Source organism: Gopherus evgoodei, chromosome 8 (assembly GCF_007399415.2).
Source record: "Gopherus evgoodei ecotype Sinaloan lineage chromosome 8, rGopEvg1_v1.p, whole genome shotgun sequence".
Taxonomy (NCBI): Eukaryota; Metazoa; Chordata; order Testudines; family Testudinidae; genus Gopherus; species Gopherus evgoodei.
The window spans coordinates 34323811-34337045 of NC_044329.1; the positions used below are offsets into that span (position 1 = coordinate 34323811).

General features: G+C 36.5%; 1 protein-coding gene across 9 annotated transcripts in view; it reads right to left on the minus strand.

Moving 5' to 3' along the window:
* FBXW11 (F-box and WD repeat domain containing 11) overlaps positions 1–13235 on the minus strand; it is a 127810-nt gene that overhangs the window by 102261 nt on the left and 12314 nt on the right. For 5 of the 9 annotated variants that reach the window (XR_004001545.1, XM_030572033.1, XM_030572027.1 and 2 more), the window contains one exon: positions 3479–3580. The exons of 3 other annotated variants lie outside the window; for them this stretch is intronic. Coding sequence is in view for 5 of the 6 variants with exons in the window: in XM_030572027.1 (XP_030427887.1) it covers positions 3479–3580 (102 nt within the window). In the remaining variant the exon portion in view is untranslated. Of the gene's footprint in view, positions 1–3478; positions 3581–7742; positions 7762–13235 lie in introns of those variants that run through there. One more of the 9 variants, XM_030572029.1, reaches the window with a different exon arrangement.

The following is a 13235-nucleotide window of genomic DNA, read 5'->3' on the forward strand; positions in this document are numbered from 1 at the left end:
CTTTAGAAAAAGTGAAGGACAATTAATGCATCTGCTATCATCTAAGAATCAACAAAAAGTCAGTTTCACTTGCAGGTTCCCAGTGTGGCAGTATTTGGGTTGCAGACAGGGGAATTACTTGTTTAAAAGCAAAAGTCCATGTTTTGTTTTGCTTTTTAAATTGTGGGTACATATCACTGGTCAAGATTTTGTAAAAGCTGGCTTTTCCAGAAATTTATGTTTTGGGTTAAATATAAATTGTCGGTGATCCTTAAACAGGACCTTGCCAAATCTTATGCCATTTACAGCTCCCACTAAACTATACCACACACTTCCTACACAAACTGTCAACAGGGGTCACCCAGAACAGAAAGATACTGAGTGAATGCTCAAGCTCAGAAGTTGCAACATACAGGATTAATGTCAGAGAGGAATTTCTACAGAATAGATTGACAGAGTTGAAACAGGAATCATACACTGTAAAAACATTTCTATCCCTGCATACAATGCTGAACCCACTCTGGCCAACTTCACAATAATCCTATCAGTGGAGATGGAATCTGAACATTCACATATTATTGGATCTTATTAGTGTCATCCGCTAAGACTAACTGATACTTAATACACCCTGTGCATGATGCGCTCTGACACTAACATTTCCCTGTAGTTACATATAATGACTATTTGACATGGCAGCTAAAATTAAAACAAACTCAGATGAGAGCTCACGAAGTATCACAAATTGAGAATTTTTTAAGTGCTTCATGATATATGTCCAGACATCACAGATACACTAGCTAGTATCTTCCAGAATTATAGCATGTCACATCAACGATATAGCATAGATTTCCAGATTCCTATGTGGCAATATACAGTACATATCTTAACATGCTCCTTTAGTGGTCAACTATAGCATAAAAAGAAACATGGCCAAAGTGAGTGTCCAATATAATGAATGTACTGCACACAAACTAATACACATTTTTCTCTAGTCTAAATTTCTGTTTATAGAATTTATAGAGCACCATACTATCTAGATGTCAGATGACACTAAGAAAGTTTATCTAGTAATAGCTTTGATTTTGTGTATCTTTTGTATATTTATTAGTAATGATATTCACTGGACATCTCATTTGCATTCTTGTATTGATATTGTGAACTGCTTTAATAAAAATTAGATTATGGGGAACACCACAAGGCTAAGTTGATTTTTTGAACATACTCACTAATGACTAGAGTTTCTGAAGAGCTGATTACAAAGAGGTTGTGATAACTTTGAAGCTATTTGAGATTCAATGGTAAAGGATGTCTTGCAATATCTGCATCTTAAGTCTGCTATGAATGAATGGGTGTAAACCCTGCAGAATAACATGCAACTTGACTTTATCAGCTAGATTGGCTGTATTTCTGAAAGTTTACTTCTGCAATCATGTGGGAATCCTGCAACAGTTTCTCCTTGAGATCTGCAGCCCAGCAAACTGATATCTTAAAGGGTCCAGTAGGGTAAGTGTTGCTTTAGAAAACCTTCCCATTCTGAAACCCAAACTTCTCAAAGTGGGTCACGAGGGTGGCTGAAGGTTTTGACATCAAAGGCCTCTCAGAAGCTGGTGAACTAAGGGAAGAGGAGCAGCTCTACCAACTATGAAGAATACTATTTAAAAGTGCTAAGCAGGCAGTTGCCTCAACCTCACTGCTCACAGCAGTCAATCACTTCCTAAACTCTATTCATTACCACCTTCTAACAAGCCTTAAAACAGTACTAGGCCACAGAACCCACCACTACCTTACACCACCCAGCAGATTTCATCTCCCTCACCATTGCCTACCAGCCCCTTCAAAAAACCAACCATGGTTTCTTGCTGTGAACCAAATTCCACAATACTTCACAGTCACAACGGATTGTGCGTGTAACTAAAGGACTATGGTCATGATAAAAACCTGCAGCTGACTTTGGAGTCCCATATAGAAAAATTGAGAACTGCTGCTGCTAACTTCTCATTTTACATTACAATACAAAAAAATATTTCCTCCTACTTCAGGGTGTATCATGGTTATGGGATAAGCTGGAGACTGGATTGTATTGAAGTGAAATCATGAATACAACCACCCAAGCACGATAACACTGTGGATTGGAACTTCCATTTCAGTCAACCTGTGGTTAGGTTTTACAGTGTTAATCTGTCTTGGATTACACTATCCAACCCTAGACACATAACAGGGAAGAACATTTTCTAACCTTTACATTGGGTTTATTAGCAATGCTTTCAAACAAGTCTTCTGACACACAAAGTCATATTTGGGTTTTCCTGTTATCATTTACATTTGTATTGAATAGATGCATTTTTTTAAAACTTTAAAATGATAACCTCAAATGTGCCAGAACTAAAAAAAAAAAAAAAAAAAAAAGATGGTTTCTTGAAATAAGAGGCCATTTTCAGAAAGATTCTTATTTCACTGAAGGGTGTTCACAGTTGGTTGGTTCATTCACTTAAATTCAAACAGAATCTGAACTGCTAAGACTTCTATTCACAAAAGCAATTCCTTCCATTCTTAAATTCCTGTGCACATAAAACAGGTTCCACCACTGAACTCTCCTATTGTTTAATATTTTTAAAATACAGATAGAGGAGAGATACTGACAGTATATATTTGCACTGTTAAACATTTTATGTATTAGTGTATAGTACTTAAGAAAATATTACACATGCTCTGTATTTATTTTCCAAGCTATATTTCTTGTGGATTCAAAATATTTCACTCATAGCAAATTAAAAGTAGTCTGTATTTTTGGTATTTTGTAAACTTGCTCTGCGCAAACAACTGGAAACAGAAATTCTCCCTTCCTCCCTTCCCCTCCAGTCACTGCCTATAAATTAGGCAGGATTGATTTACACCATTTACTAAAAATGAAGAGCAAAGGAATTTAAGATTTATTGGTCTTGCATTTATAGGAGCTCTCATTTTTACCATATTAACTTTTCTAAAATCAAGAACTATATAAATAAATAGGTCAAAACAGCTCTGGGACTTTCTGCTAACAAAATTGTTCTGTATTCAAACACGCACAATGATGGTAACTTAATGATGTATAACCAGGACCACACTAGTAAAAATCTCTTCCTCTGAATGAAAAATCAAAAATTGTATTATAGGACATTTAGGACATTGCAAGTAGTTTTTAAAAGAATTGGCAAAGCTCATTAAAATAAGTTTTTAAACCAAACATGAAAAAGCAAAATGTAACAGGCAACATGCACAACTATACTATTTGTATCAACTTCAGGCAATAAACACAAAAGCTCACCACCCCCCACTGACAAATAATCAAGTTCACACAGAGCTCTCTTAACTACAAAATAGTTAAGTGGAAGATTTCAGAGAAGGATGCACAAAAAACGTTTAGCAGACTTAACAATTGGATTAAACAGAGCCCTGAGAGAGTTTAACAATGTTCACAGTATACGCATAACACATTTACAACAAGAAAGAAGAAAGGCACCTGGAGACATCTGACACTGGGCATGCTCTGCAGGCATCTCAGTGCGCACATGCTCTCTACCAGGTTGGAGCAGCCTAGCCACAAAGACCTTGGCACAGAACACTGCAGGGTGACAAAAAGGAAGGAAGAGAAGAAGCAGTTAGATGCCACAACAAATCACTTAATGCAGGCAACTCATTAGTATGTTCAAGTGGACACGTATTTGTTTACTTCTATGTTAATCAACAGTTAGGGGCCAACAGCAAAACTACTACTGAAGATTCTTTTAAAATATGTTATCCCTCTGTCACATGAAGCCTAACAAGTTGATTTACCCAACTGCTCATTCCTAGCATCTACTCGAATATTTTAGCCTACAATGCACGGTATCAGAATTGTCTCGATTCATTTTCAACATATTCTGCTCCTGACTTAATTCAGAATCTTGTATTCAAGCACTGTTATTGTCAGAAAAGTGACTACATAAAAATGGCACCTTCTTAATCTGCCTCATGTGTGTATTCAGTTATACTTGCTTGTTTTAGTGTAAATTTTTATGATTTTTTTTTAAATTTTGCATTGTCCTAGGACACAGAACTACGGGCTTGTCTTCACTAGAAAAGGAGGAGTCACTAGCATACAAACTTGAGGAGCTGGATTAAACTAACATGGTATTATACAAGACTTAAATCAGACTTACGGTTCACCCATGTGACTATGTCAAACACGACTTGCCTCTGTTTATACTGGACTGCAAAGTCCTCTTTAAACATCATGTTAGTTCATACAACCACTCACGGTTATGTTCTAATTTGACCACATTTTCTAATAAAAAGAAGCCCAAGAAAAGAGCTGAATTTTATTCTTCCTCAAATATAAATTTTTTTTAAAACAAAAGTACAAACTACAGGGCAAAATTCTGCTCTCAGTTACACATGTGCTGTTACTTATTGAATGAGTTACTGACAAAAACCAGTGTTCCGTCATAGGCATAAATGAGGGAAGATTACTAATAATGACAAGCCGGCAAAAATGAGCTCAGCTACCAGATTCCAAGTTGTTGGCACTGGTGGTTAGAAAAAAGTCTCTTTTTACTTGTAAACTGGGGCAACATGTGATGTGGAAGTCACACAAAACTTTTGGAATCTCATTATGCCATATTTCAGAGTCCATTTTCAGGATTTAGCAGTACTGTACACTTAAGACACAGAAAAAGTAATTAAAATGGATCCAGTTATTCACTACTGAGCAGCAGGTAAACCCAACTCTAAGATTGGCACAGTCCTAGTTTTCAATGGCTTTTCACACTCACAAGTGCCCTATTTAGCTTTTATTACAACCACCAAGTCAAATGCATTTAAAAACTTCCCAAATTAGTTTGTACAACAAAGTTAAAGCAGTATGGGGCCACAGATGAAAACCTTTGAAAAGCAGTTATTGTGCCAATATTTAGAAGGGGGATCCACAGGGAGAGAGGTTAAAACCATATTTTCTTATAAGTTCGCCTATGTTTTCCATTCAAAATTAAAATTCTTTACACTGTGCTAAAAAATAAAAACTATAAAAGGCAAAAATACCATGATTATGGCCAATCTCAGAAATTATTCAAATTCTCTCTTCTACTCTGTGAGCCTGAATGTATTTGGGCTGTGCCTGAAAATATATGACTGAGTAAATGTATACATCTCATTTACAGATGTAGAACTACAAATGTTACTACTCTGAAGAAGTTAAAATAATTTTGCCTCAAATACTCAAGCATAATCGTATAACCTTGTACTTAGTTTTTGGAAAGTTCATATTTAAAAACTGAAAAAAGATGATTTTCACTTACCTACCAAATTTCAAGTCTGGAAGCCTATCTTTGCCCCACAATAGCTGATGTACCCCCACCTAAAGCTTCACTTCCCAAATTGTTTTAAGCGATTCATTGGCTATAGTAGGGGAAGCTCGGAATCCTAATCTCAGAAAATATTGGCAAGTAAGTTAAAATTTTCAAAAATAATTTAGAATAAAAGTGTTATCTTCAAATCTAAACATTCATTCTAATAAAGATGATGGGTATTAAAGTTAACACACAAAGTTTGCCGTTCACCTGAAATTCCACTCTCTGGTTTCTCCAAAAATTCTTAGGTAGGTTGGTGAACTGCACACAACCACAGCTAGCCCATGTCAGCTGGCTCAGGCTGCGGGACTATGTAAGTGCAATGCAGACATTCAGATTTGGTCTGGAGCCCAGGTTCTGAGGCCCTCTCCACTCTTGGAGTCTCAGAGCCTGAGAATCTACACTGCAATTTTATAGCCCCTCAGGGGAAACCCCATGAGCCTGAGTTAGCTGACCCAAGCCCTGAGACTCGGTGCCATGGGTTTTTTAATCACAGTGTGGACCTATTTAGTAGTTTATACATTTGATCCTACATGAGGGAAAAAACTTAATTCAAATACTGATTTTTGGCATATATACTTCAATGTCATAAAGTATGTCACTGTTTGTTAGTGACTGAAGCAAGTTTGTAAACATCTCAGGTATAGTACTAAGTTTTTTTAGAATTTTGGTCATTTTAGTCTTAAACTAATTTGAAGAAAGAGTCAGCCCAGTTTCTAGATCATTTACTACATTTGTGTTTGTAAAATGCTCTAATTAAATGACTGAAAGACTATGAAGCTTTGGAGAGCCACATGCAATTCATAAACTTTCAATTTAGCTAAACCATTAGGCAGAAACATTGTTTATTCTCATGCCAAGTTTAAACCAAATGGGAACCTTTTCTTCCAGTATTACAAATTCCAGAATAAAGGGATTTATAAAGGAAAAACTAAGACTCTTAGCTATAGCAGTATTATGCTTTACTAAACATGAGACAGCTTCAAATAGTGCACACAAGATTTCACAATAGAACAGGAAAATGCAAGTGAAATATTATGCATTTCAGTAAAGAACAAAAAAGTGTTTCTGATCTGGTGTAGCAACCCACTAGCTACAACTGGAGGCACAGAGGACCTATCACAGTCAATGTAATGAACATGAAGATGTTTCACCTTTTGCTTACTAGTAAGAATTTGGATATAAGCTGGTAGTTTCCACATTTTAGTCCAACAGGACCTTAGACAGCTGCGATGATCTAAAACTGATGATCTCAAACTGAGATGGGGAAAGGGAGGACTGAAGAGGAAGATGCATAATGGACAGTAAAAGTGAATTTGGTGGCTTTATCTCAGACCATGTCAGATTGTCCATCACAGGAAAAAAGGAGAAGTAAACATTCCTTTCTGGGGTCAGAAGCAGAATCCATCTTAGACATACTTAATACCAACTATTAATTTTACTATTTGGTGCCCAGATAGTATAGCACTGTACTTATTAAAAACACGTAACAGTTAAATGCACCCCAAAATCTGCAGCAACGAGCCATCTCTATAGGAGAGACACTAAACACAATAGCAGGGGTACAGCACATTAAAACAAGATCATTGGCCAGAACGTGGGGAGAAATTTCCACAGCTGAGTCAACTCAGTTTCTTACTGCAGAAAATATAATTTCATACTCCCAGCTACTAGCACAGCAATCCCAAAGCTCCAGAGGGGGCAACAAAATGGGTTCAAGTATGGTAAGTCTTGCAAGAGAAAAGATTGAAAAAACTAGGGATACTAGACTGAAAAGAGACCAGTTTGATAGTCTTCATATGATAATTTATTATAAAGCAACACCACAAATTCGTCAGACACTTTTATGCTTAGAAGTGACTCAAAGTTAGTGGCTGAAAAATGTAATGTTCAACAGGCCCTCTTCATAATTCACTGAGAGATGGTCACAATCAAATTGTAAATGCATTTATAAGTGAAACTGATGTGATGACCAACATTTGGAGTTAAGTAGCCTAAGATAAGGCTAATCAAATCTCATGCTTCAAGGCATAAAATGATTACCTTTGTGTGGGGTGGTTGGTCAGGAAATCACACACTCCTAAGTATAGTGTCACAATTTTCCAGGTGAATTATTTTATTTGGGAGTAATAGGGCTTACGGATTGTTCCTTTTCCCTCAATACTATTCAATACTCTTCAAGCATCAGGTTTAGATCAGTATCAGAGACAGAAAAAATGCATTGCTCAACCACTGTTTTGATCTTTCACAAGTCCCATGTTCCTAAAATGATATACATTAATTTCACTGTGATTAAATTCAGTTAACCTCCTATAAACAATCAACTAATTTGGCTGTCTGACACCAGATGGGGCACTTTAAGATCTTAATATTTAATTTTTTAATATAAAATTAGGCTACCTGTAGAAGTGTTTGCTGCCCTACGACCCATCACAGCATACAATAGGATTGGAACATCTAGTGATGTCTTGAAAGGTGGGCAGTTAGGACTTCTCAGATGAGGATTCATGATGTGGAAATTTTCTCTCTTTCCATTTATACCAGAATTTGTCTGTGGCATCCTTAAGGGGGAGGATGAAAACTGCTTCCTTTGTAAGCTTTGTTGTTTAGGGCACCAACAGTTCTAGAGCAGTTATATGCAAACAGTGCTGCTATTTTGATTTCAGCTATTTTTGTTAAAGAACTCTCCAAGTGAAGAAACCTTTGGATTCAAAAGTCGAAAATTAAAATTCATCTAACAGTGGGAGATCAGAATGTTTCTGAAACTTCTACAATCATTCAACTGTGACTATCAGACTGTTCTAAAACATCCCCTAGAATAGCTCAAGAAAAGCTCTATATTAAAAAAAGCTTCCCACAAAGTGGAACCAATACTCATTCTGTATCCAACAGTGGAAACATTATACTGCTATAGTTAAGGGTATCAACATTTTTAATGTAATTCCTTTTTGTTGAAGATTGTATAAGTATTATAAATTTGGTACTGAAGGTCCCAACCTGGGGATGATTTTTTTAAAGTACACACACTTTAATCAATTAAGCTCTCAAGGTACCAGAGTGCAGAAAAATATTTAGAGTTTTGGACATTTGTTTCTATGCAAAAAAGAACAGCTTTTGTCTTTCAAAATGAGAATTTGCTGACTTAGTCCAATACGGACATGATCTTTTGGTATTTTAGAATGACAAAGATAAAGATACAATAAATCAAATGAGGCTTAGATAGTGACTAAAGCACACCACCTCATTTTTAGCAGTTTGGGTTTTTTAAGCTAGAGGTACATTATAGGGCTGTCAATTTATTTTACAGTTTAATATAAGAAAGAAAATTAAACCGAAAGTCCACTCAGTTTTGTTAAGGGTCCCATTTAAAACCAGAGAATGAAATGCCATCCCCAGCCAACTCTCTGGTGCCAATAAATTAGTCAATCAATAGCTAGTATTCTGGATTTCCCCATATAGAGACCCATATTTGCAACATTAAGCTACAGTAGGAAAAAGTTAAGCCTTCTCTTTCCCTTTATTTGTGGATACAAAAGACATGCACGTTATTACAGTCTCCTGTAACTTGGTGAGGTTTAATTTGCTTTGGTTTAACCTCAACAATAGTGGAACTGGAGCTGCCTCTGCTAATCTTTAATGCAAATATGTGCATTAGCACTCAGCACTGGAAAATTAAGACTCATAGGTTAACTGCTGCTACTTAAAATGCTGTTCCAGGTCTGAGGGTATGGCTAAATTTGAAATTTCAAAGCGCTGCCCCGGCAGCGCTTTGAAGTGTGAGTGTAGTCAGAGCGGCAGCGCTGGGAGAGAGCTCTCCCAGCGCTGCATGTAAACCACATCCCTTACAGGTGTAGCGTGCAGCGCTGGGAGCCGCGCTCCCAGCGCTGCTGCCCTCATTACAGTGACACTTTACAGCGCTGTATCTTGCAGCGCTCAGGGGGGTGTTTTTTCACATCCCAGTTGCAGCGCTGTAAAGTGTGAGTGTAGCCAAGGCCTCGAGAGAAGACATCTTCAGTGGTAGGCTACACCTAATCTTCTTAACCAGGGACACTAAAAAGAAAGCTTTGTTCTAGTGAACAGAAACAAGATATGACCATTTCTGAAAGAAATTCCATGATCACAAGTGAAATTTTAATTTAGGTTCTAAGACCCCTCTCCCACCTCCCGTCTCGTCCCCCCCAAAAAAAGCAGAATGAATCACAGAACAAATTGTAAAGTTATAATGCTATTCAAGGGCCTTCAGTATTTTACACCCAGCAGAGAGTAGTCACCGGCTGCAGTCAGTCAATCTCCTTCAGCTAGCTGAGGTATCATGCAGACCTTATCTTGCATTTTTACTTTACTTACATGACTCACCCAATATAGTCGTAAGCTGAACTAGTAGGTACTGAGAAGAATTAATCTGAAGATTTGCATGTGGTGGGAGAGGGCAAATTCTATTAGAAAAGTATGCTTATAAGTTGTGAATATTTAGTGGAAATAAAGTGAGAGACTTGCATGTGATATGAGTAACTGTTTCACAAGCAGCAGCTTGGCTTGATAATGCATTCTTTTATGCTGTGCACTTAAATAAAGTTCAGGATGTCTTGCGCAACCTATTTCTATTAAAATGTTCTAAAATGCAAGACAATTTGTGTCAGACCAACAGTACTTTGGTACCAACAGTACCTCTTCCCCCTTTAATATCAAAACCAAGTTCTCTTGTGCACATGCAGTGTAAGCACAGTCTTCAGAAAGTATTTTTTGGAATAGTGATATCACATCACCACGTACTCCTAAACAAAATGCAACTGGTGTATCTAGTCCTAAGTGCCTACATTCTAAATAGAATGTAGCCTGAATACCATGTTTACAATATTTCCAAAACATATGAAGTACCAAATGCATGTTATGAAATCAAAGTTCTAGTTCAACTCAGGAAGGGCATTTAGTTACTTTCTCATTTTAGTCACAAGTCAAGGGAACTCTCTTTGTACAACACAATTTACTTTTCCATTTTAGTACTTGAGATTAACTACAATACTTTAAGATTGAGTTTCTCAGAAGTCAGCGCATACCTACTCTGTTGCAATCAACCAAATTCATTTTAAAGACTTTGTGAAAGTTTGGGTCATTTCTTTATTCTTTAAAGTGCTAAAAAAATTCAAGAAACTGATCACTGGGTCTCTTGTCCATTAGATAATAGTCCAAGTAAACCAAACAGGCATTCAAAAATCAACCCAGTGATACAGCTTTCCAATTGTCATTCAAGATCTGTGTATAATTTCCTTGAACTTTGGGAAGATTCTTACAAAAATCGTTACCTTAGTTTAAAGTAAGCTATAAATAGAAAGTAATTTGATCTATTAAACAAGTTCTCCCTTTTACCAAACAGTTCTTCTACACAGGACAATATGAATTCACAGAAGGGTGATCAATACTGCCGTCCCACTTTGTTCCTGAAGATTAAAGTACATATTTGCTACAAAAGAAGTATAAATTCAGTGGAGGAGAGATTTAAGTGCTTTTCCTTGAGCGTAAAAAAATCTTACTCCATTTTAATTTGTTCATCAGGAAAAGACTCATGAGATGCAATATCTTGTTTTCATAAAGATCCAAGAGGACTACCAGAAAAAACACTAATACAATTACATCAATGTCCCTAAATGGCATTAACTGATTCTTGAGACAAAGCTGTATTTTCCAACATATGTTACATCTAAATTAAAAATTTACTTTCCCTAATACACATGCACCCTATCGCTAACGGTTTTCTGAAAAATTCAAAAAAGTTATGTTCCCTTCTAAACTGGAAAATCAGCTGTGTTACATTAAAACAGTCTTTTTGGAAGGACAAAATGAAAAAAGCAGTGTCTTACTTTCTACTCTCTCAGACACCAGAAAGAGTGGTGTCACCTACCTGTCTGGAAACAGTAGCACATCATGTTAACAGTACATCAGGTCTGAGAAATAAGATGAAAGGTGGAAAGTGGATGTGGAGAGTTGTCAGATGACTAGCAAACGCTTACTGCATAGCAGTTAGGCAAACAGAAAATTATGTTTGAAAATGGTCTTACAAGTTATGGTAGAGTTTAAGAGCAGGCTCGGGATCTCTCATCAATGGGCTTGTCTGGCTACGTCTACACTACAGCATAAAATCGAAATTACTAAAACTGATTTTATAAAACCGATATTCTAAAATCGATTTTATGCGTCCACACTAGGGCACATTAATTCGGTGGTGTGCGTCCATGGTCCTAGGCTACCATCGATTCCCAGAGCGGTGCACTCTGGGTAGCTACATTAAAGGAATGAGACCAATAACTTCGATTTCCGTCCACACTAACCCTAAATCGATATAGTAATATTGATTTTAGGGTTACTCCTCTCGTTGGGGAGGAGTACAGAAAACAATTTTAAGAGCCCTTGAAAATCAACTTAAAGTGCCTTGTAGTGTGGACGGGTACAGAGATAAATCGATTTAACGCTGTTTAAATCGATTTAACTGTGTAGTGTGGACCAGGCCTCAATGTTAGGATTTAAAGGACTGCTAATATTTGATAACTAACGTGTTCTAACAGTTTTGCAGACAAGTTAGAGTGTAATTTTAACATTAGCAAAATTGGTCAAATTAAAGCCTCAGTTTAGCACATTATAAAGCAGGGTTTCACTTTCAGGTTTCAAATACTGCAGGAAAAAGTTTAAACACATTGTAATTTTAAAAAATTGTGAAAGCATTTCCACTGTTATTTTTACAAGATTTAAATACTGGACAAAACTTAGGCCCTGAACCTTCAAACACTTGTATATGTGGTTAACTTTACAAACCAAGTAGAGCCACTCGCGTCAACATGAATAGTCCTTTTTTATCTTCCAAAAATTGAATATAATTGCATACAAACCAATCTGTATTAAAATCCCAAAGTCAAGTGACTAAAGTACTCTTGATTTGCAAGAATAGCTCATTTTCTGAGTCAATTTTTAAATTTTTTATTTTAAATGGTTTGCATAAGGTAGCTAGAAATGTAGTTTCCCTATTTTGATTTCTTCATTTTTCAAAAACCATGTCAGGCTCATGCTTTTAAAAAAAGAACAGATGGTGACTACCAAATATGCCATCAGTAGCATATTCCCCATTGTAATTCCAGAACTAGGTTCAACCACTGAGGTTCATGGGACCCAAAAACCCCACAGCGTGTGATCTCCAATTTCAAACAGCAGCAAATACTTCTTAAATTCAGGTTAGCCTGAAAATTTCCATTTGTCCTCCATAGTTCAGAAATTGAAGATACGACAGAAAAACATACCCAGAACTTCCCTCATCCTAACCAAATAAGATCCAAGTCAGCCAAAATAAAATTAAACCCAAAAGCTGCAGACGTCAGTGAGGAAAATCATTAGTTTATATTTTAACCTGTTAAACCCAACTACAGTTTTTTATATACAAATAAGAGACTACAGACCAAGGAAATGTATAATTCAGCAAAACAAGAATCACACGAGCACAAGACCCAACCACAAAAGTTACTTCTATGTTAAAAAATGATTATCATAAGAATCTTTGTTTTAAATACAAGTAATGATTTTCTTCAGAAGAGAACACACAGACATGCCCCAGAAGTATCAAACTTGGTTAGCAGTTAAGGTTAAACCAGATGTAAATCTAAAAATACAGGAAATGGGAGACTCCTGAAAAGCTAACAAGGGGTGGGTTGTCCTCAATATGCTGAGTTTAGTGTTACTACCATTAGGAATTATACACAAATCTGTTGCAGATGAGGACAGAGGATGAAGAACATTGGAAATATATGGAATACCTTGTCAAGAGAAGTCCATTAAAGTAATTTAAGTGAGAGTAAAGCTGAATGGCAGCACAGGTAGAAGGCCTAAATAGCCCTCTGCTAACTTAAGACA